This window comes from Pinus tabuliformis, chromosome X (genome assembly GCF_031772625.1).
Source record: "Pinus tabuliformis cultivar Carrire ecotype Pingquan chromosome X, CPIR1, whole genome shotgun sequence".
Lineage (NCBI taxonomy): Eukaryota > Viridiplantae > Streptophyta > Pinopsida > Pinales > Pinaceae > Pinus > Pinus tabuliformis.
Window position 1 is genome coordinate 694,450,533 of NC_142308.1, and position 26,038 is coordinate 694,476,570.

Consider the following 26,038-nt stretch of genomic DNA (forward strand, 5'->3'; position numbering starts at 1 on the left):
AGTCACTTTTTCTTTCTAATTTTTCATTGACTTTATAAAAATCACTTTAAAATTAGACTTTAGTAACTTTATCACTTAAAGTCACTTTTAAACTAGATTTAACTTTATAAAAATTATAAAGTCACTATATGAGAAAAATTAAATTCTTTTGGACACTTTTCCCTAGGTCAAAGATCAAGGCCTTAGGGAACCACTTGTCCTCCGGTACCAAATTTCAACATCTTAACGAGGGACGAGTTCCAAATTTCTCTTCATGCAGAAACTTGCTTGAGTTCCTTTACTCATAGAAACCTCCCAGAGCTCCCACTTACCAAGGACTCTATCATCAGTGCTTTATAAGGTCTTCTAGTTGACCGATGATCCAAGACTTTGATGTCATCAATTTTCTCCACATGTAGGTTTCAACCATCCATAGCTTTCCTTTGTCATGTCATCCCAGAAAGTATCGTCCTTGGCTTTACATCTTGGACTTCCCTCGTAGGCTCATCTATCTTCAACTTTTTTTTCGACGGTGATTCACAAGGTACATACTAAAGCATAAAAACTGATAGCTTGTTGACTTAAAGTGTTAAAATACACAAAGGTATTTGTAATAATTTATTATATATATAAAAATGTACAAGTGATGTGAATGTTACAATGAGGCCCTGCTTTTATACCTAAGTAGGTGACCTTACATGATTAGGTATGTCTTTTAGACATGTCTTTTCACTAAACTTAATGACTCTTTAACATAATCAGTTTTTGATTATTTAATTTTTACATTTTATTTGTTATTTACTTGTTATGAATTATATTCATAACATAGCCCCTTCCTTCGGAAGCTTTGTCCTCAAAGCTTTGATGTTGTGGATTTTCTTTACTGTGTCTGTTGTCGCGATGTGTATAATATGGCCATCCTCTTGTCTTATAACTCATCAGTAATATTCCCTTGGAATATTTTTGTTTTTTAATAGCTCTAAATCTTTTTCTTTGTTAACTCTAATAATTTTTTTTTAAATAATATATATATATATATACTATAAACTATATATATATATACGAGGGAGCACAACTATCCGAACAAGGGAGCACGGGCCTGCACAAACGTTCACTGTGTAGCGTGCATACATTGTAGCAAGTTCTAAGGTGTCCGCCAAATAAATACCATCTCCCTTAGTCTTTCCAGTTGTCATTAACTTGGTGTCAGTTAAGCATCACAACCCGTTTCTTAGAATCGAATACCAGTTTTCTCTGACACTTCCATGAAATCCAAATATGGAAACTTCATGTTTGTTTTTAGAGGTATACACAAGCTCCCTCTCAGGAGAATCCTGCACCACCGCGAATTGATAAAGCCACGAATTATCAAGTTTGATAAGTTTGTCATCGTCCTCAGATAAAAATACCAACGATAGTCTGTTGGTGCACAAGATGAATCTAAGAACGTCATAAGGAAGCTGCCATGCTTCCTTCCCAAAATATTTGTCTCCCAATTTCTGCAACGATTGAGCCTCGACAGTGGACAACCATGATTTCGCCAACTTTGCTTTCAACTCAGCTTCATCAACACATAATCTCATCTCTGAAACTGGAGGAAACGATTTTATAATACTGCTCAAAGCATCCATATTTTTGTTTTTGTTCCTAGGGTTGCTCATGCTTGTAGGGTTGTCATTAGGGTTTTCAATGTCGTTATCATTTAAGACCTCTGAACGCTGACGGATCTCCCTTTGTTGCAAGAGAAAAGGAGGGAATGGTTCAAACACATCACGATAGCCGTTTGCCGCAGCCGAAGCGAGGGAAATTTCTAAATCGATCAATTCCAGTGGCATTCGGACCACCTCCTGTTGTTTAGTAGGATGACATATTTTTTCTGCACTGCGAGTCATGGTTGACTGAATGACCATATCACGACTGATCCCAGACACTGAACCAGCTCGTGACCTGGCCTTCCTAGCCCTGAATTGAAAACCCAAATCATTTTCACTACGCATTTCAACACTGCTAATTTTATCTCTAACATATCATAGCTCAGTTGCTCTGCAGCTGGGAGTAGTTGAGATGACTTCCTTGGGATTCAAAACTGCTAAGGCCTCCTCCAGTTCCTCTTGGGATGAATGCATAGAATAAAAGACATGCCAAACACCAAACTGATCTCTTTCTGCTTCTTTTGGAGCTGATTGTTTATGCCTTCTGGGAAGAACTGTCAGAGAAATAAATCCAGATCCTACACCTTCCTGCTCTTCACATGTATACCACTTTGCAGAGGGACGGATAAAAAGTGGTTCTGGTTTATTATTTCTCTTGGCCTCATCAAACTTTGCTTTAGCTTTCTCATACAACCTGGGAACCCTTCAGATACATGGAAACAACATGAGGAATCTTCAACCACACTGACATCATTACTTTTTTCGACTCCCAGCTTCTTCAACATGTTGGAAACATCCTCCTTGGTCTAGTTAATGTCGATGTTTCTATTGAAGACAGTGTCTTCTAATACCAGCACACCAGCTGCACCCTTCAGAACCTTCCATGCAGAATAATTCATTTGCTCCCCAAGCGAATAGTCATTATTAGCCAAATATAAGTTTTCAGGAATATGTGGGAAATACTCTTCCTCACATGATGAATAGAATGAGTCATTTTGCAATTTTTGGTTTCTCCACTGAGAATCATCATTTTTGTTGGTAGAGGTATCACAGAGTGATATTGAATGGAAATTTGGGTTGGATATGTACTTGAGACACTCCATTGGTCCACAAATACAATTAATGTCTTCGGTCTCATTGTCTAAAATTTATGATGATGTTTTTGACTGTGAACTTGCCGGAGCATCATCTTCCTGCTTTCCCGGTGAGGACCTATCTTCTAATTGTCCTTCAATGTCACCATCTAAGCCATCAGTATGGAAAAAGGTATCGTTTAACATGGGTAAAGCTTCCTCACTCTCACTATCAATGTCAGATTCTTTGTTTCCCTCCAACTCAAAAATTTTGATATCTTCCCCTTCACCATAATTAGCATTGTTCCCTCCACTTTTACTATGTGAATTCATGTCTTCCTCTCCATTATCAGAATTAGCCATTTTCACTTCCCTTTTATCATCAAAATTAGAATCATTATCTTGATCTAGATCATCCTCATTCACATCAAGATTAGTTTTATCTAAATCCTCATCTTGATCTGTATCATTTTCATATTCATCATTATCAACATTTTGATCGAATTCTTCTTCTTTTTTTTCTTCTGCATTTTCCTCTTCATCATCTTCAATGTATTCTTCCTCATTGTTATGATATTGTTCATCTTTTTCTCCTGCTTTGCCCAGATTCGTTTCTTCATTGTCGCTATTACCTTCCTTATTATTGATTTCCTCTCAATATGCTTTAACTTCTGGATATGATTTTTCTAATCGCTGAAATGCTTCTTGGATTTTACTAAACTGCTCAATGCCATCAGGATGTGAACGTAATGACACATTGTGCGGCGAACAACGTTCAAAGACCCACATGATTATATTGTGTGCCATGGCTCTGATACCACTGAACCATAAAAACTGTTAGCTTATTGACTTAAAAAGTTAAAATACACAAAGGTATTTGTAATAATTTATTATATATATAAAAATGTACAAGTGATGTGAATGTTACAATGAGGCCCTGCTTTTATACCTAAGCAGGTGACCTTTCATGATTAGCCATGTCTTTTAGACATGCCTTTTCACTTAATTTAATGAATATTTAACATAATCAATTTTTGATTATATAATTTTTTACATTTTATTTATTTATTTACTTGTTATGAATTATATTCATAACACATAGTTGTGACATCCTTCACAACTCTCCTTACCTTGGCCTTGCACACATACCCAAATTTTCCAAGAGGTCAGACACCAAAAACAAATCACATGTTACCTTTTGGTGATGGCCTTTTTCTAGTGACATCTCCTTGTAGGTATCAACATCCTGTATACATGTTGACACATCTCCCAACGATATCAGTTGTCAATGGTCTTCATCTTTTTCAGACTTTCATCAGAGTCTTCACATCATTTCGGAAGATTTCTTGGTCAAGTCTTCCTGATCCTCTAGATGTTGATTGCCTTCATCATGGTTGCATAATTCATGATCTCTTCCATCCTCACATCTTTCATTCCCAAGAGCTTTCAATCAGAGTTCTTCAATAGTGATCAACTACCTCATACTTTATATGAGGACATATTATGTTGATTCATCTAGAGTCACTTAAGTCTTTCAACATCCTTTCAGAGGAGGAGATCTTTTCCCTTTTGATCATGCTCGATCCATGTTACTTGCAACCATATGACATGACATTACAATATTAAACAAATACAAGCATACATACCTCATTATTCCTTCAGGCTTCTTCCAGCAACTTTCTTGATTGAACGGATCTTTAATCCCTTGATCTGCTTTCTCATGTCATCAGTCCATCATCTCATAATTTCCATAAGTTGGAATTCTTGATGAAGCTCTTGCTGCCTTCCCAGACTAGGGGATCCTCCGCAGAGGTTTCTATCAGAGATTCTTCAGGATCTAGTATATCCCTATCTGTCAAATTTTCCCTTTGTCTTGGATGACTTTTTCCTTTCCTCTGATATTCATTGAGATTCCCAAGAGCTATGTTCTTCATGATTCATACGAGCTCTTGTTTCCATGATGCCACGATGCATCTTCTTACCATGATCATATTTGCAAGGACTTCTAATAGGATCCTTTTGAGAGGGACACCATCTCATTCATAATGGAGATCTATTACTCCCTCTTTCCCTGATCATTTCTTCAGCTTCCTCTATCCTTCAGGTAATCTTTCCATAGTATTATCTTGTCAGCCTTTCCTTTGCACATATTTGAGTCCTTTGTCTTTCTCTATTCAACATAGAGACCACAAACTGTTGATCGAGGTAACCTTCTTATACATGGACATTTGTTAGCTTGCTTATCAATATCAACATCAATGATGATTATTTTCTCATCTTTTTTCCCAGATCTTGTAACTAAGATCTCATGAAGATATATCTTCATTATTCTTTACTGCCTTTCAGATAGTATACCCTCTAGCATTTCATGTATCCTTCTTATGTCTCCTTCCTTACTTTATAGAACCTTAACGGTTCTGATAACTTTAAAGGAGACCTTGATGTACTGACTTCTATAAGGATAATGACAATCCTTCTCATTCCATGCAAGACCCTTGATGACCTATCCAATATATGTCTTCTTGCAATCATGAAGTCATAAGACCAATTTTGATTATAAAATGAAAAGGTACTTGATTGTGAAGATAAAGTCTTCACCTTGATCATGTTGGCAGTAGTTGGAGCAGATGTTTTGATGCTTCCATTGACCGAGATCCTTGATAGGATGATTGTGTCCCAACAAACTGCTGATACATGTCGAATTGAAGTTGCTTGCTGTAATGTATAACAATCCATTAGATAGTAGAACTTTTGATTTGAGTACGGTCCATATGCACTCCTATATATGCCTTTGAATCAAGTTCCCCTGAGATCTGATATCTTAAGAGAAGTATTCAATTCTGAGAGACTGAGATGTTGTAAATGAAACTTATCAAAGCTGTTGTCGCGTACCCTGAGATCTGAAGACTATTGACATCTGAAACCCTTGCTATTGTAGATTGATCTCTGATCTAGGGTTTGATCATGGCTAGGGTTTGATTTGCCATCCTTGAGCTTGCTAGAATCTTGATTCTTGTATGTCTCTTTTCTGCCCTTTCTTTGACTGTTGAACCTATCCCTCTGATACCATGTTGAAGAATCTAGGGCATTCAAAAATTAAGTTTATTCTTCGTTACATGATAACAATTTGTGAAGTATTTATACAATATATCCTAGCTTAATGTTTCCTTCATTATTAGTGTGCATATGTTAGCTGCATCAAACTGCTATCAAAAACCAGAAGAGACAAGAACACAAATATTTGGCTTTCTGCCAGGGCTAAAACCTCTCCTTCTTGGAGAGGAAAACCAACGCCGGAAATTTTTCTTATAGAGATTCCATTGACGAATACCAAGACCATGACCCTTTACACAATCTGCCTCTCCAAGGCCAAGAGATCAATCCTCTTCTTCATCGCCGTTGGGATCATCATTCTTGCTGCACCTCAGAGATCATCACTACTGCATCAAGAACTTCATTAATGCTGCAAGGTTCTTGAGAGCATCATTGCTGCACCATGACTGGTTGGGGCATTCAAAAGTTCCTTTTACATGTAGCATGAAACGCTGAGGAATTGGGTAATGGCTAATGAGCGGGGTAGTTCTGATGCTAGGCTTTTGCCCACATGATTACTATGTCTGAGCCATCTTTTGCATTTTTCTTTTGTTTAGTTGTGGCTTTATATGTTTTTATTATTCTTTCAAATGCATTAGCCTCTTGAGGCAAATTTTTGGGCCATGACTCAACGATGAGGATGTAAGTTCCTTATGCAAATGAGCAATGACAATCAACACAAAGAATGGATGTGGATAATAAGGGAAACATGGAATGTGGTAAAGTATGGATTACCTTGGGCACACTACTTCAATCAGTGCCTCCTATTAGTGCCCTTTGTGAAAAATGGATCTCACCAGAGGTAACACTAGATCATTGGCGTAAAGGATAACCTCCTAGGTGAAGCATGGGAACAAGGGTACAATCAAAAGTGATCAATCTTCCAGCTTGGCTTGTGATCCATATCGATATGCCCCAAAACATTAAATGAATGAACATGATTACTAGAATGGTTAATGTACCTTCCAATAGATGACCCACTTTTCTTGAAGGAGCATGTTAGATGGGAGAGAGCATTGACTGGAACATATATGGAGAGCTTTGATGTAAAGCTATATGTAGGTCATCATAGGGCTACCTAATGATTGCAAAATGAGGAGAAAAAATTTCTCCTATGGGTTACCAACTTTTTGTGGGTAACGATTCCCAAGGTCACACACTAGCTCTGCCAATTTTTATTCTGATGCAGACCATGAATACACATATAATTAAGATAACATTCACAATAACCTAAAACTTATATGTCCAAACCAATGTTGCGAACAGTGCGATAAAATTGGAAAATCACGATTTCTTCACTGGCTTGATTTTTTCCTCCAAGAAAAAATCATGATTTTATCGTGATTCGATGGCAAAAAATCACCGGTCTGCACCCAGACTTGTTTATAAAGTAATTTCGTGGGTTTGTTTTTGTATATTTTGTTAATTTTGCCGATGTTTGCCAACTTTTCTCCAATTTTTATGATTTTTTCATTTTGCGGACCCTCGCCGTTTTTATCCTGATGCCGATGTTTGCAACATTGGTCCAATTCTGTGTTGCTTGACTTGTCTAAGAGTCATTGATTCTTCCCAATTTAGTTGAGTCATGTCTGAAATAAGTTCTTGGCTTTCACTCACTGAGTACACTCAAGATTCTCCAAGCTTGGCTCAAACTCGATAGACTCTGCTTAGACTCACCAGACTTGACTTCTATTCAGCTCATGCTCAAATTGAAACCTATTTGATGTATGTTTCAAATTTCAGTTGAGTATTTTGTAGACAAATACTGAGTGTCGAATTTTGCATTATCATAATTTATGAAGTGATCTGATGAATTTGTAGATAAATTGTTGTCTTATTGCTTCTATTGATTGGAAATATCTTTAATATATATTTTTTGCACAAAGTTTACCATAATTTGAGATTTTTTCTTTTAGGTTTACTTTTTGAGTTTTGTCGAGTTTAAACTGAGTTTTGCTGAGTCACTGAGTTTTTTCAAGCCTTAGGCTAATCAATTCTTTGTTGTGTCCTAGTTTGACAATATTGGTCCAAACTGACTTCAAACTTTTCTTGATTTTCTGGTCAATTTTCAGTATTAATTTTTCCAGCCTTTTCTTGTGTGTGAGAAGTACCTGTGTCTGTCTTTGATCTGTGATAGTTCCTAGTCCTTACTCTCCTTGGTTTCTCCTCAACTTTGCCTTGATACCATGTGAGTTTTACACACAAGCATGTGAGGCAAAGAATGCAAACTGTAATATATTAAAAGAGGGAATGTTAAGCTTGATTCATCTACCATATGGTGTGATGTCAATACATATAAAGGAGAGTGCTCTGTACCAAAATCTGACACAAACAGTTTATTAGTTAAGGTCTAACCTAATGTACACAACTCTATTAATGACATGTGACATAAGTCACTTAATTACTAACCTGAAGTCCATTACAACTTTATCACGTGGCCATTATTATATGGTAATTCTAACAAGGACTTCTGTCTTCTGTTGATTGTCTATATGATAAACCAACCTCTTTAATAGCTTCAGTTTCGGCAACTACTACCAGCGAATTCTAAAATTAGGTGCACATGTGATTAGTATATATTTTTTTAAATTTTTTATTGTCCCCAGTACCGATCCAACATAGTGTATGTATATATATATATTTGTACATGTGCAGGCATATGCCTAATAACACACCATCCCAATAATTAGAGAAGAAATAGAGTTAGGTATCAGATCCCAAACTCTAACTGTTTGCATGTGATTTTAGTGGAACATTCAAAGAGGCCACGTAGCACTCTAAATCAAAGTTTTCTTTCTACTCAAACCATTTAGAGTCGAGGATGCGATTCTATTCTCTGAGCAAGTCAGGCCTTTGATTGTGTCTAGAAATCTGTTTAAACTCTGTACAGTCCTCACCTTGCTCCATATCTGCTTCTATCAAGATTCAACACATCTCATTTAATTTTCTGATTATCAATGTATTTGATTAATTGTAAGGGTGAACAATATTTAAATGTCAAATGTGAAAATGATTAAGCAACCCACTGTTAGTGGATACTGCAATCTTTTCTAATAGGTTTATCTGTTGTTTCTAATATCTATCTTTAGTCAAATCTATAAATGGTACCTACTACCAATGCCATGAAGTAAGAGTTGAGCTTAATATTATTTAGCATAACCTAAAAAGGCAATTGTTTATGATAATAATGTTGGATTGCATTTTAGACTGTTGGGATGCTTTCATCTGACTTTTTTGCATGTCCTTCTGGTGTGTGTGAAGCTAGCTAAGGAGCTTAACACCTTATGTCAAGCTGCTGTGATTGTGCACAATGATTGTCTCTATCTGGCACAAGAGGTTCTTGGACTTGCATTTGAGGTGTGTAAATAATCATAAACCTGCAGCTGATTCTGGTATCTTATTAGAACTTGTTATTCCTTGTTGTTTGCTTATAAACTTGACTTGTACTAGATCCATAATTGAAATGTCTTTTGCATATACATGACTGGTGGTAGATCCATCATGGAAAAGGCTTTCCGAGTCATAATAGATCCATCATGGAAAAAGATTTTGGGAGTATGGAATTCCGAATTAATATTGTATAACTTTATTGGTCAATTAAAATAGATAGTTTGCGTAATGAGATAGGTGTCTCGTCCATTGATGACTCGAACAAAGACATCCACTGCTTATTAAACCAATTCAGGTCTATTTGCACTAATTCGTCATCATCTGGTTTATCTCCAACAGCAGCCATCTCGTCCTTGACAAGTAGAATTGTAGTGAGGTAACTTGTAACATCTTGACGCTTGTTCATCCGGGTATTCCTCAACTTTTCCCTAAGAATCAACTCCCTGTTCATGGTAGCATTCTGGTATAGATTTAGAATGGCGTCCCGCGTCTTCTTCGCTGTATCCGACTCGGCCATATGCAGAACTATGTGATCCTTAAGACGGTCAAGGATAATCATCCTTGCTTTGGCATCTTCCTTCCTTTAATTTGTGTGCTGTGCTGGATCTGCTGGTACGCCAATCACACTGGTTACATACTCCTTGAGACAATTCTCTTCTAACAATAAGGAAATTCTGGCTTTCCAGACACCAAAATTTGAGTCCACATCCAATTTGTCTTGATCTCTCTGTTGACCCCTACTGGTCAACTACCCATGCAGTGCACCCCGTTTTTCTTGACAGAGAGAAGCAGCACCTGATCAGCATGACCGTGCCATCCTGCCATCATCAGCAGTTTGATCTTTTTGATTGTAAACCCAGTCTGCATGTATTAACTGTAAATAATCTTAGCAGACATGAAGTCATGTATGTAATTTGCCTAGGTGGACCTAACTTTCTGATGATAATCTACGTCCCGGAAGGTTTTTTGTCTCACCGATCCACGGATCGGCAGAGTTTTCCTTCAAACCTGACCCCAAAGCCGGGATTGATTTTGTCATTAGAACTTTAGGAGAATCCTAGTGTGTTGATCTGCTAGATTATCGTTGTGTCGCAGAGCTGGGTGTTTTGTGAGGGTCTGTATTAAATGGGTTTGTCCCTTAAGATGTAATTTTGTAAAAGTCATGATGTAATGTGTCCTGAGGGTCGAAAAATGTTTTAAATCCCCTCATGAGTCCTAAGTCCTAGGTCCTAGGTGATGTTTCCGAAGGTTTAGTTCAGTGATCCATTTTAAAATGAATTAAAAAATTAAAAAAATGAATAAAAATAATAAAATAATGAAAAACAATAAAAAAAAAAATAAATTAAAAAATCAAGCAAAAACCCTAACTAATAAAATAATAATATTTTAAGTTAATAAATCGACGGATGAGATCAAGAGAAGTCTTGATCCTCATCAACGGTCGAGATCATCTCTACATGGATCACTTGAACTAGCCGTTAGGATCATTTCCTTTATATAGGGTCTTAGGGGGTCATTTCAAATCATCTGATCTGTGAGTCTGGACTGAAAAAAGCTCTCTTGTAATCTGATTTCTGGTTAATAAAAGAAGACTTTGGGGTCTAAATCGTGCTGGTGTTACTCTCTGGGATTGCTGTGAGATCTTTAATTTTCCGCATATTTCAGTTTTCAGCCATTAGTTATAGCTTGTTTTTTAGAGTATTGTGAGCACAGGTATCTTGTTCACTTGCTAGGGTTTGAGTGTTGCTAGGGTTTCTGGGATAATGGCAGGTATCTCCATTATTTCCTGAGATCTAGCAGCATTCTCTCTCTCTTTGCTGATGGTTGCTTGAGATGTGCAGGAAAACCTTTCTGAAGGAAGTCGTGGGCGTTTGGGGAAGTTCTAGGCTGAACCAGCCGACTCCCACAGGCTTTCCTTTGCAGAGCCTAGCTGATTTCGCCCTGGGTTAATCATTTAAAGTTTATTTCGTATTTTACATTGAGAGATTTTCTGTCTGTTCACAGCACAGTTCAAATTTCTGTTCTTTGAAATATTTCTGTATTTATGGTTAAATCTGGCTGTTAAGGGGCTAAATCTGTACAAATAAATCAGCTGTCTTAGGGTTTCGAAATTTCTCTGATCTAGGGTTTCAAATTTTTGTACAGTTTTTATTAGGGTTTTGTCCTTTTTTTTTTTTGTAATTGCAGGATCGCCATCAGGGTTAACACAATTCAGTTTAAGAGGAAAAGGCGGAGATTGTCAATGTGTGTTCATACCCAGAAAGAAAAAATTATTGAATGAAGCAGCGTGGTTCTCTTGCTGCCTTTCGAATTGCACAAAAAATAAGAAAAGAAATCTGTGAGAATATTTCCCAATGAACCATCCACGCTGAACGCATCTGGTTATGCTTATGATACCAGCGAAAACCACTCCAAATGCTGTTCTGAAATATTTATTTGTAAAACCCTGGCACCTTCAGCTTCCACGTAATAGGTATAGCGTATGAAAACGTCAGAATTGCTCATAAAAAAAATCCATGCGTTTTATAAATCGCTGCTGGAGGAATGTGACTGCAAATCTTAGCGTAAGGCGTCTTATCCATGTAACTTGCTGCCGAAAACGTTGCCTTCTGGTGATTGAACCTGCAAAAGTCTGCGGATTGGTGGTATTGTGAATGTAAAATATTGGAACCGTGGCCTGTAGCTGCCGCTGGAGAAATCTCCCTTGGACCCGGTCCAGCAATCGTTCAATGCATAAACGCTCAGAAATTCATCCACCATTTCAGTCTCTTGCAATCCTCAGCGATCTTGACGTCTGCAAAATTGGTAACGTTCTGCTGGGTACATGTATGCCGTCTCTCATCGTTCTCGGGCCAGGTAACTGCGTTTCATCGATTTAATTTTTGGTATCGTTTTGGGTGGTTGCATTTTAGCTTAACGTTCAGTCATGCGTAGGTTTAGATTAGGTTTAGATTAGATTTATATTTAAAAAAAAAATTTATATAGTTTTGTTTCATATGGTATTTTAGATTTAAGTTTAAAGTGTTAGTTTTTTTGAATTTAGATTTAAATAGCGTAGTTTGTATTTAGAATAGATTTTATGTTAGATGTTAATTTCATTAGATAGTTTTTTTTAGTCTTTAAACTTTGGTTTAGTTTTCTCTTAGGATTTTAACTTAATTAGATTTTAATTTTTTTTTTAATATAGTTGAACATTAATATAAAAAAAATATATATATAAAAAAAAAATGTTTTAGATTCTCATTTTAATTTGTAGTTTGTAAATAATTTTAATTCATTTTTTTTGTTTAGTTTAGTTTTAAAATTTTCCTAGATTTTTAGTTTTAATGTTTTAATTAAAAGTCATTTAAAAAAATAAAAAAAAATAAAAAATGAAAAAATATATTTTTTAGTTTTATTTTTAATGGTTAGAATTTAGTTTTAGATTTTTTCCTTTTTGATTTTTATAATATTAAAAAAATAAAAATTGAAAAAGATTAAAAAAAAAAAAAAAAAAATTTTTTGAAAAATAAAAATTTTGTGGGAAATTATTTTTGCAAGTCTCAGGGGCTTTCGCGTTATATGTTTTATGCTGAGATGCTAAAATTTTCAAGTCGAGATGCGAAGTTGATATCTGGTTAATGGCTCATGACTCTTGTGGTGGTTTTAAAGCATTCACATTTTGAAAAGATTTCTGTTGCTGGATATCGTTTTGGTCATTTTAAGAGCATTGTGATTTCGCTGATGACAAATGATTGCTGTTCACGATTCATGTTTTTATAACATTTAACAAGTAATCATCTTAACCATAATCTCTTAAGGCACTGGTCTGCTAAATTAATCAAATCCATCTAGTGCTTTTCGCATCGTGTTTCGTGTCTCCCAGCCAACTGGTCGCCAGTTGGTCTCATCATCTCACAGGGACTACCCCCCTTAGCCGCGGGAGAGAGGCTTAAACGGAGGGATCGGGGATCAGAGTGACAGCCCCCGGTCTGAGCGTTGTCGTGTCAATCCGCGCGACAACACTCTCAATCTTGCTGAGGCCATTTAATGAACCCTCAGAAATATAGCGAAACCCAAATAAATTTGAAGAACTCGAGATAGGTTTTATAAACACTTGTTTTTCTCTTCTTGTGCCTAAGCTGGGCTTCTTCTGCACTCAAATCTGCTCTGACACCATGTGAAATTTTTAATACTGCTGCGGTTAACTGTTTATTATTCACCTATCTTCAACAGATTATTTGTCTTTTGTGAATTATACATGACGAATATTGAATAAAAAACTACTGCAACTTCACTAAAATTAAATCACAAGAACTGAGAAAATATCACACACACGAAATAATAGACGCTGATATTTTTGGACAAATTGTCCCTGGAAAAACCCCACTTTAGGGAAAACTAGTTCTGCATGTGAGGGTTTATATTATTAATTCTTCAACAATCAAGGATTACGTATGCTGCTTGCCTTTTACTGGCAAAGCTTTGACAATATTTTTCCTTCACTTCTACTAGCAAAATCGAACTAGAAATCCAGTATTTCCTTCTGCAAACCAATTCGGCCCTCTCCATGCAATTCACACTTCCTCCAACAATTCGCACTCGCTATTGAAAATGTGCACTGGCTCGTCCTGAAGCTTTCACTATCTCCAGAAATTTTCTCTAGCGAATGTCTTTGCCTGCAATACCTCCAAAGTCCACTCACTCTTCCTCGGGCAAATTGATATGGCAGCTGGCAATAAAATTGAGCCTCTTACAACACGCATTGGATAAACTGGCAATTCGCACTAGCTGAATCAACCTCCCTCTTGCAGAATAATTTGGCCTCCTTCCTTCTCTCAGAACACTGGAAACGACTGTGAAGGATTTCTTTGGAAATTCTTTCCTCAATTCTCTTACTGAAACCCTGCTGTTAGTGTCCTCCACACTATCATTGCACCCTTGCTATCATTGCAAATATGTCACATGAATGTGTTCTCCAAATGCCGATTGATCTCCTCTTATAATCTCTCCTTGACGAATCAACAGCCAAAATCTAATCTCTATTGATGGGTAAGATCATTTTGACCCCATCAAATGACTTTTCTAGAAGTCACTAGAGGAAAATCGACTTGTCTCATTAGTCATTAATCCCAATTAATTAACCACTTTTACGAACTTAAACTTAGGAAAATAATTAAACTGGCTAATTAATTCTAATTAAGACAATATTCCTTAGAAACTTTTTCTAGGTATGGGAGATAATTAATCCAACTATGTTTCTTGCCTTCTAGACACCAATTGAGATTAAAAAACCTATCTAGGGCTACACATACTAACATTTAAGATAACCCAAATTCCTTCTAAGGAGGTCGAAATTTGATGCCCTAGCTGTCAAATTTCAATAATTATTAACTTAATGGAATAATGGATTTTGATGGAGAATAACAAGAAGTACTCCACTTGGAACATTCGTTACATGTTACAATGAGTAATGCATACAACATTCATCTATATATTCTTCAATAAATTGATCTTCAACAAATTAGGGCACATAATTTCAACCTAGAATCAATAGTTGCATGCATTAGACATTTAAGAAAAAGATATTCAAGAAAATATTCCACCTACAAGATAAAATGCAATATATCCTTCCATTAGACCAAGAAATAGCTCTGAAGAATGTCAAAATCAGTGACCATATATCAAAATCCAGAATGTCAAAATCAGTGACCATATATCAAAATCCATCCAAGTACCTCCAAAAGTCCCCCACAAGAAGCAAGTGCGAATTCTCTAAGAGGTCCAAAATTCACAATTTTGGTGATGATTGATCACAATGAAATGATCTCAAATATATATGTGTGTGTGTGTGTGTGTCCTCTTAATCGAATTAGAGCCAAGAAGTCCCTTCTAAGTCATAATGTAATGTGAAAAATCACTCTCGATCACATGCCGACCTAGTGGCCAATGTAAGAACATAACAATTAACCCACAAAAAGGCCAAAATGCTAATGTCATGCATGCGTAGGCCCTTCTAGGGCATGTGTTGGGCTCCTCTAGTGCCAAAGTGAGTGTAAAGGTCTCCAAAAATCATGTTCTAGGGGTTGGTGCCTAAATCTCCATGCAAATCATCCTGTGGACCCAAGTTTTGTGTTTTGGGCACAAAATGGATTTCATGGGTCTCCTGGTGATATAATAACCTAATTTTGCTCCAACGTTGAGGGATTTGAGGATGGTGCTAGCCCTCCTATGCCTTAAGGAGTGAGACAAACCTCATCTGGGCCTTGGATCAACTACCAACATGTACACTGCTAAGCTGGCTAGGGCATGCTTGTCCAAGTGCATGATCTCATGAAGAATGTGGGGCAAAGTGCATACTACTGGGGTGCTGTAGGTGCCCATGGAATGGAATGATGCTCTGTAAGTGGTAAGAATCCCATGGCTCTCAACGCTTCACCTGTAGGGAGTCATGATGCTCCTCTAATGGACTTGGGCCCCAGTTGAGTTGCCAAACCCATGATGAAAATTGCTTGCCAATCGCACACAATGTCTGGTGTTGCATCTTCATCATTAGGTACAATAATCATTAGTGCATCTAAGTGGACCAAGCTTCCTAGGCAAGGGCAAATTGACACTTCATACGGGGCTTCCCTTCCAAATATGGGGCTTCTATCACATAATAGTGTTATCTCCCTAGGTATGAGTGGCTAATGGACGACCCTATTAGGTGTTTCCAACCCTGAAGGGGAAAGACAGGTCCCTGGGACATCCTTCAATCAATAGGTGTCATGTGAATAATGTTGAAGAAAGCGTAACTAGGTTCCGTCTTCATAAATGTAATTTTGATATTTGTATTTATAAAAGAAAAGAAATATTATTTTTGTTATTTATATCAATGAGTTTCTTGCTCATTGGATAGGTCTAGCACATGTCAAAGTGCTATAGGGAAGTCAACGAGTCAAAAGAAATATCGAAGACCCTTAAGGGTGTGTTACACCATGTATATATTTGTATTAGATTAAAAAAGAATACCTCCAAGCAAACTCACAAATCCTCCCATGCAACGACATCACCAAAGAGGCAAAACCGAAGTGGAAAAGTCAAGGCGGCCTCAAGTCAGCCTAAAGGAGGAACAAATCTCTATATATAGAGGTTGTTCACTCCTCCAACGAAGAGAAATAAATACCTCTAAAATCAGCGAAGTAAGGAGGCAAGTAAAGGGTAACAAAAGGACGAAAAAGGAGTCTCCATGGACAAGAAGGAGGAGGAAGAAATACTGAGCCTTAGAGGTCTGTTCGAGGGCTTATTACAATCACACGTGCGAAGGAAAGAACCTCTTCTTGCGGTCATTACAACACTACTATCACAGTCACATAATTTCGTTGGTTGGGCAATCAAAGTACACCTATAAGGCCTCTCACTCAAGCGAAGAAGGAGCTCTCTCAAGCGAATAAGGAAGAAGTCAATATCACAAGGAATCCCCTCACATGTGTGAAGAAATAGGGCTGCACTACTGTCATAACAAGTCCGCAACTACATCTCAAGAAAGAGCTTGGTTGGGCAAGAGAGAAAGGTCTCCTCTTATGTGAAACAGTTCACCGAGGATCAATGAGAAATATCTCTTCTAGAGCTAGCATAACAAGGACTATCACCAGTTGCCGGAAGAAGAACGAAGTGTCAAAAGAAGGAGGACAAAGTGTCCGAAGAAGGAAGGACTTGACTTGTGCTTGGAGGATATTCTTGTCAAGAGTCTAGGGTTTGGCATTGATCAATAGAAGCTTTAATAAGAGAAATTTACGAAAGGGTTTTCCTCTCTAAGAGAGATAGGTTTTGCCCTGGCAGAGAGCCAATATCTTGTGTTCTTGTTTCTTGTGTTTTGGTAGCAGTTTGATGAAGTAAACACACATACACTAATAATAAGAAGAAGATCAAGCTAACAAGAAAAATTGAAAAAGTACTTCACAAATTGTTATCAAGTCTAGAAGAATCATATCTTATCTAATTGCCCTAGATTCTTCAACATGGAATCAGAGCTAAGGTGACACATCAAGGAAAGGGCATCTCAAGAACACTCATAAGGTGACACATCAAGGAAGGACATCTCAAGAACATCTACAAGATTGAAGCTTCAAGCCAAGAAGTCTCAAATACATCAAGGTCAAGAAGGTCAACCATCTACTATCCATCAAGGAGGACTACAAAGCAAGAAGAAAAGCCTTTCATATAAAGTCACCTACAAGAAGATCCAGTCAAAGAAGGACCTTTATAAAGTGACATCATCTTCAAGGAAAAAGCACTACAAGTCAAGCCTCACTCTCCAAGCAAATCTCATCATCAAGCAAGTCCATTTGAAGAAAGCAATTTGAAGAGCATCAAGATCCAAGAAGGCAAGTCATCAAGTCTTCAAGAAGAAAGCAAGACTACTACATCACAAACTTTATCAAGTACATATATGTCCCCTCCTGGACATAACTCAATGTCATTTTGCAAGGAAAGAAACAAATTCGTTGGGACTACTAACTTCCTTGCATGGGAGAAGAGGACTGATTTGCTTCTCAAGGAGAATGAACTTCTAGACCTCATCAAAGGGAATATCACTATCCCTGCTAAGGAACAAACTCAAGCATTAGCCAAGTCCAATAAGGATAAGACAAGAGCTCAAAGGATTCTAATAGAATCTATCAAGGACTCTCTCATTCCTTATGTCTCCAAATTTGAAACATCAAAAGAAATCTATGATAAACTAATAGAGCTATTCTTGGTAAGCACAACTGGAGAAGTGATATCTCTACGTAATGATTTGTACAAGATGAAGATATCAAAGGAAGGAATAACTCCCTACTTCATGAAGATCTCTGAGATGAGAGATCAACTTCAAGAACTAGGAGAAGTCATGTCTGACAAAGAAATGACAACTGTAGTACTCAATGCTCTACCTGAGGATTGGGGCAACTTCACATCAAGCATATATGCCAAGAAGGAAGCTACCCCACTAAGTGAACTAATGTCTTTATACAAGATTGAGGAAACCAGACTCAAAGCAAAGGATGATGTGGGATCAAAGGAGCAAGCATTTGCTACCATGGCCAAGAGAAAGGGGAAATTTGGCAAATTTGGTCCACAAAGAACAAGCAATAGAGATATGTCCAAAGTCCAATGCTTTGGCTGTCAAGAATATGGACACTACAAAAGGGATTGTCCCAAGCTTAAGAAGGACAACAACAAGAGAAAGAGAAGAAGCTCACATAACTCAAGAAGTGAAAGAAGAAGATAAGAAGCAGAAAAAGGAAGATCCTCCAAATCTCTACTATGGCTAAGTCAACTTCCTTACATATGTCTTCTTTCAAAGTTTTGAGTATCATAGGAGCATATAGAAATAGGATAGAATGCATGGTTTAAAGATATCCTCTAGAATAGAGGAGAATGTTGTAGATATAGCTCAAGATATTCATTTAGAAGGAACATACCTATTAAAGGACCTCATTCACAATGAAAGGAAAATGATCATGACTAAATCTTAGAAAGCCTCCATCATCAAAAAGAAGAAGCATTTGCAGGATAAGGGTCTTCAAGATCCACTGACAAGATCTTCAAGAGAAGGTTCATAAAAAGAAGAAGATGTCTCAATAATAATTCCATTCATGGAATTCAAGAAAGGATGATATGTAGGCAAGAAAAGATGAAGCAAGAAAGGCAACACCAATCAAGAAGGACCATCAAATGAAGCCGAGATGATCAAAAGAAGAATCAAGATTAGGTATGAATGCATCAAAGTTTAGTCATGTCATCATATGTATTATTGAATCGTGGGAATAGTTCTAAAACATCATCAAGTATAAAAGGATCTCTTTCACCAATGACATGCTCGAAAACATGTATTACAATCCAACGAAAGTCAACATAAAGAAGTGCCCTCATAAGGAGAATGAGATGGTTGACCAAACAATATATGAAGAAACAAATAAAGAAAGAGATCAAACGCGTAAGAACACCATGGGCACAAAGAACCATTATCTGACAAGATCCATTAAAGACATCTCCCGAAAGAAGGCATGACAACTTTGACAAAGAAAAGGACCCTTGACACCTATGAAGGCCTTGGAGATATTAAGATGCAGATAACTAATTCAAATCTACAAAGATGTCATGATAGAAAGCTATCCAGCAAAGCACTATTTAATGTTGAAGAAATATCAGGATGGAGTCATGAAGGGCTACTAGATTGAAGTATGGGAACAAGCAAGTACAACTAAGCATCCATATCATAAATATTCAGAAATATAGTCAAATGACAAAGGAGTAGCCAGATGACGAAAGATCCTGACATATACCAAGAAGGCCACTTTCCACGAAGGAAGAAATGACATGACAATCTAGGAAGGAAAGTGATTGATGGTCATTGCCCTACAAAGAAGAAGTTCAAAGAAAAACTTCATGACATCAAAGGAAGAAGGAGATCCAACAGCTGAAGGAACCACGAAGAAGAAGTTGCTAATGAATGGACAAGTCCCTAGCTAAGAGGGAGTTCTAACAAGTTCCTAATTACAAAGGAGCTTGCTCAAGTTCCTGGTCAGAGGAAACTTGGGCATATCTTCCTCAATTAAGAGGAAGAGATTGACACAACATTCTTGTCTTCACTTTGGAAGAAAGAATGGAGTATTGGGTAATCATTTGGCATTCGATGCTCTTTGAGGATGTGTAGGACATCCAAGATAAGAGTAGGCAAGAGGACCATTATTCTTTGAGGGATGGGAATCCAAGATAAGAATAGTCCTAGAAGGTCATACTTAGTGAACACCTGGGTGGGTATGTATCTTTAATAGTCCTAGAAGGTCATACTTAGTGAACACCCGAGTGGGTATGTATCTTGAGAGACAATGATAAAGGTGTCTATAAATCATTGGTCTCGCCAACATTGTGATCTAATCTTATGAGAGATAGAGCTGTTAGTCAAGGCCTTGCTATAAACAATGTTGGTTACTATGATGCTATAAGAGATGGATTGCCAATCCAGTTTCTCTTATGTGAATTCTTCAAGATTGAAAATAGCCAAACACCTTGTAATGATTTATGAATACCTCCCTAGTTAAGAGGGAGTGTTGAAGAAAGTGTAACTAGGTTCGGTCTTCATAAATGTAATTTTGATATTTGTATTTATAAAAGAAAAGAAATATTATTTTTGTTATTTATATCAATGAGTTTCTTGCTCATTGGATAGGTCTAGCACATGTCAAAGTCCTATAGGGAAGTCAAAGAGTCAAAAGAAATATCAAAGACCCTTAAGGGCGTGTTACACCATGTATATATTTGTATTAGAGTAAAATAGAATACTTCCAAGCAAAGTCACAAGTCCTCCCATGCAACAACATCACCAAAGAGGCAAAACCAAAGTGGAAAAGTCAAGTCGGCCTCAAGTCTACTAGTCAACCTAAAGGAGGGACAAATCTCTATATATAGAGGTTGTCCACTTCTCCAACGAAGAGAAATCAATACCTCTAAAATCAGCGAAGTAAGGAGGCAAGTAGAGGGTAACAAAAGGATGAAAAAAGAGTCTCCATGGATAGGAAGGAGGAGGAAGAAACACCAAACCTTAGAGGTCTGTTCGAGGGCTTATTACAGTCACACGTGCGAAGGAAAGAACCTCTTCCTGCGGTCAATACAACACTACTATCCCAGTCAACATAATTTCGTTGGTTGGGCAATCAAAGTAGGCCTATAAGGCCTCCCACTCAAGCGAAGAAGGAGCTCTCTCAAGTGAAGAAGGAAGAGGTCAATATCACAAGGAATCCCCTCACATGTGCAAAGAAATAGGGCTGCACTACTGTCATAACAAGTCCGCAACTACATCTCAAGAAAGAGCTCGGTTGGGTGAGAGAAAGGTCTCCTCTTATGTGAAACAGTTCACCGAGGATAAATGAGAAATATCTCTTCTAGAGCTAGCATAAGAAGGACTATCACCAGTTGCGGGAAGAAGAACGAAGTGTCAAAAGAAGGAGGACAAAGTGCCGGAAGAAGAATGAAGTGTCAAAAGAAGGAGGACAAAGTGTCGGAAGAAGGAAGGACTTGACTTGTGCTTGGAGGATATTCTTGTCAAGAGTCTAGGGTTTGGCATTGATCAATAGAAGCTTTGATAAGAGAAATTTATGAAAGGGTTTTCCTCTCTAAGAGAGAGAGGTTTTGCCCTGGCAGAGAGTCAATATCTTGTGTTCTTGTTTCTTGTGTTTTGGTAGCAGTTTGATGAAGTAAACACACATACACTAATAATAAGAAGAAGATCAAGCTAACAAGAAAAATTGAAAAAGTACTTCGCAAATTGTTATCAAGTCTAGAAAAATGCTATCTTATCTAATTGCCCTAGATTCTTCACCAAATAATGATGGAACAAAGGGGGAAAAGGGGTCTTAGGGCGATATGCCATGGTCAAAGGGGTAGCAGTGATGAGGAAATCCACATTTTGGGTAGATCGATGTGAGGAGGGAGCAATTATGGATGCATGAGTTACCCTGACTTTTTTTCCCTCCCCTCTTATTGCCTTCTGCCTTTTCTTTATTTTTCTTTGTATTAGTGCTTGAAGCTCTAGGAAATGAGAGCATGCTGTGAATGATATATAGTAGTGGATCACCGCCTTAAAGGTGGGGCAGTGCATCGCGCACCGGGGGTTGGGACATGCAAGGGTTCCTTTTATGATGTGATGGGGCAACATTGGCCGTAGGAACCGAGTGATGGCCATTATGATAAGGGGTAGAGCTAATGTTTGGCTTTTGCCCACGTGCTAATGTTAATATCCCGACCATATTTTGCATTTTATAATCTATTTTTTCTTTTGTTTTTTGCTTGTGGCTATGATATGCTTTTTACTTTTCTTTTAGATGCATCAATCTCTGGGGGCAAAGTTTCTAGGCCCGACCTAGATATGTGGACAAGGGGAGGGGGTGTGCTAGAACCCAGTGGACCCATGGTCATGTGGACCTAGAGATGGGAGGTGGAGTGTAGGGATCGTAATGCACAAAGGGAAGGGATAAGTATGGAATAGGAAAATGAGACAACACTATCTCAATCAAGGTTTCCCAAGTAGTGACCTTCTTAAACCCATGGGCCATTAGGGGAGGTTCCACTGGACCAGGATTGAAGATTAACCCCCCATTTAAAGTGAGGGAACAAAACCAAGGTCAAAACCCTTCCTTTTTCCAAGTCACCCAATAATCCATGCTGAATACGCAAATGAAAAACAAGCATAAGCACCCGATTGCACAATGAATATCATATCTTTTGGATTGGATTGCACACCTTCTAACACGTGCTCTTGACAAATGGGCGAGGAAACATGATTGATGCAAGTGGCCTAGATATGAATGGCACGTCACATCGGCTACTAAGTGGCTCTCAAGGGCTGTTGGCTGCCGACTGGATGAGATGAACAGAAGAAAAGTTTCTCCTCGGGGTCACCCACTTTGATGTGTAGCATCTGGTTGCAACTGGGACATGAGCTCACTGTAGAGCTCACGATCCTTGTACTTGAGCGTGGAGGTTAGGAGAACTCCAACTATCTCCTGGGACAACAAACCTATAACTTGCACATCACAAAACAACTGTTGGGAGCATGTGCACTGGGCGTAATTTTATCGCCCATGTTTTTCATAAAATAATAATCCATACAGAAAAGTAAATCTATAACAAGATGGAAGTCTAATCTAGATGCAACTACTGTAGCATGAGAACATGATATGATGATGTTAGCTATGCAAACATAATATGCAATGCACCTACACTAGCATGCATGTGAGCATTTAATGCATGAGCTAAGTAATTTCATATAGCCAATGCAATCAACATATTATTAGATCAATGTAACAAAACTTGCCCCTGTGAGTGATCAAGAGATGGGGCGACCAAATATCACATTCTCTGTAAGATCAACATGATGAATCACAAGGGTGGGAGGCAGGGTAATAAGATGAACATGAACCAAGGATTATGGATGAGGAAGGAAAAAAAGAATCCAACTTATGACGTTGGATCATTTCTTCAATGAAGGAATGGAGAATTCAATGATCAAGCCCATAAATTTTTGATGAAGAGCAAACTTGGGCATATCATTCTCATCATTGTCCTTAGAAACATCCTAGGAGTGATATGATGAAGAAGATGAAGGAAATATACGATCATCATTAGTGTCACATATTTTTATGTTGACCATTAAAGTGTACCAAAAGATTTTTTGAAGACTCCATGGCTAAGGATGTATCAAAGGCTTCAAGTACCATTAGAGATCATCATATCACCAGAGTTTTTCAGCTCCACTTCTTCTTCTCATCTTCTTTTGTTGTACTCAGATTCCACAAACCCTGCGGGGATGATGTAAAATGATGCTAGTATGATGAAGTTGAGTCATGTAACATGCATAGGTGACTTGGGACCTTGTCATCAAGTGAGTTTACTCTGGGAGTTTTTTTTCAATGGGTTAATTATTATATTCTTACGAGGAATTAATAATTAATTGAGTATGGTTTGAAGGCGAGGCCTTGGGTGAGTCCAAGTGTCTAGAATCATTGTATATTACCGTACTAGGTCACACAAAATTTTGCGGAATTTGATTAGGTCTAGTGGTTATTTTTAAAATTTTATAAGTTTCCCGTAGGGCGAAAATTCGAATAAGATCTGAATGTAAAATGTAATAAGTGATGTTTAGAGAAGTTGTATGGGTTATGTGTGTTCAAAATTACACCTCTCACCCTCAAATTTCTAATATGGCACACTTTGAGGGGTAAAAAATAAGTTCTATAGCTTCAAAACCCATTTTTCCTAGGTTTTGTGGAAGATGTGGCAATAATTTAGCCCAACAATTAAATAAATGGAGAAAATTAAATATCCACACATGCTCAAATGATGTGGAAATGAGGTGGAAATTCATCTAAAGGTCAAAGTTGAGTTACCAAGTGATGTGGACTCCACATAAGCCACAAATGAAGCAAATCAAATTTTTTGTGGAGAAGACAACGAGTTCCAGTGACAAGATCCACGATTTGAGGAAGTTAACTTGAACTTCAAGGAGATATCATGAGTTGACTTGAGATTGGATTAGAGTTCACTTTAGTGAGGTGGAGAGTGGTCTGCTACCACTCCACTTTATTCTCCCAAATGTCCTCTCATCTAATTCGAGCTCCCTCATTAAGGATTGCGTGGGCCTCCCTAGAGGAAATCGAATGGCCACTTGGGAAATTCGATTTTGCATGTAGATGCATTGGGATTGTCACCCATTTGTCTTGGGATTGTCAACATTTGCTTTTGGATTGGCTCCCAAACCTCTATATAATAGAGCCATGGGTTCTTGCTATGTATTCATTGTTGCGAGCTGTTGTGCTCGGGGAAGCTCTGCTCTTATGTACACTTGTTCTCAATTGCAATAAAAGACTTTGGGGTTCATTCATGAGTTGTTGTTCCATTGGAGTATGATGATTGGATGACTATTGGTATAATTTATTTTGCTCATGCTTTGATCTATTTTATTTCCATATGCTCTTGTAGATTTGTTAATGTAAAGCTATCTTGCATTGACAATTGATTTAGGAGTATGCTCTAGGTGTAGAAATCTCTAGTTATTTTCCAATAAATTTCTAGAGTTTTCTTATCATTGCTTATTTGTTAGATCTATATGGGACTAATGTTTGATTGAAGTGTTGTAGAAGAAAAATCTTATTGGGATCAAATATCAAGCGTGAGGGGAAGTCTTTGGAGAGACCAACCCACTCTTGACACATTCTCCAAGGAGCTCTCATTGGTTCTTTGAATTCCATAGTTTATCTTATGAAGTGATTTTCTTGCAGGGATTTTCTTTGACATAGCTTGTACACAAGCAAATACTTCATAATTTAAATCTCTTTAAAAAATTGTGCTTTCATTGATTTATTTAGCTATTTAAGAGCATTTCCCAAACTAAGCAAGTGATGGGGTTCACTCCCATCACTTGATTTGGTTTTGTATATTATTTTGTATCATACTTACATGCTCTTTTACACTAATTTTGTCTTAGTTTTGCAGCCCATAGTTGGAGTTTTGACACAAGTGCCTTGAGGAAAGACTATTGAACTCTAACTAGTTTTCTTGTAGGACCTCTCAAACATCCAAGATTTATTTCAAGGAGGCCATGGACACTAGAAGGAGCTACAAATAAGGATAGGTCATGGGCCTTTGTGGAGATTGTAATTTTCAGATTTTAGCAAGTCTTCATTGGCCCTTGAGGTTGCTATTGTTGGAGGGATATTATAGCTATTTCTAGCTCCAAATCTTGTACTATTTCCCTTCATATTTTAGGCAGCCCTCTAAGAGATTTTAACTCCATTGTAATATCATAATAAAAGGTATTTTTTTGTAATGGGAGCTTGGGTTTTACCCAAGACATCCTTTTTCCTCTTTTAAAAGGAGGGTTCTGTGTGGGTGGATTAATTTTGTATCTTTCCTCAACTTTTATTTTTAACTCATTTTGCATGCTTTAAATTAACACAACCTCACCATCACATTTCAATTTCTAAGTTAAATTTTGCTACAAGTTTCACTTGATGCTTTGCATTTCATTCTTGCTTTGAAGTAGAAGTTGATATTTTGCTTTAGAGAAATTTACTTCTTACATGTAAGTTTAATTTAGTTGCTTAACAATTTGTTTTCTTTGGGTTACAATTGCCTCACTATAGGCTCATTTGTTACCTTGCTCACTTATTTTCCAAGCATACTTTACAAGAAAGCATTCATTTTTCTTTAGCTTCATCTCATTTCCAATTGCTATAAGTTTATGGTTTGTGGCATTTACTTGGAGCAATTTACATATTCATTTTCTTTTAGGTGTCTTGAACAATTTTGAAGTTATATCATTGTGAGCATCTCCCATTTACTGGA

The 26,038-nt window shown here is 37.4% G+C and overlaps 1 protein-coding gene across 2 annotated transcripts in view; it reads left to right on the forward strand.

Moving 5' to 3' along the window:
* ATZW10 (centromere/kinetochore protein, putative (ZW10)) overlaps positions 1–26,038 on the forward strand; it is a 286,264-nt gene that overhangs the window by 217,036 nt on the left and 43,190 nt on the right. For both annotated transcript variants that reach the window (XM_089450059.1, XM_089450060.1), the window contains exon 8: positions 9,059–9,154. In XM_089450059.1, the coding sequence (XP_089306185.1) occupies positions 9,059–9,154 (96 nt within the window). The remainder of the gene's footprint in view (positions 1–9,058; positions 9,155–26,038) is intronic.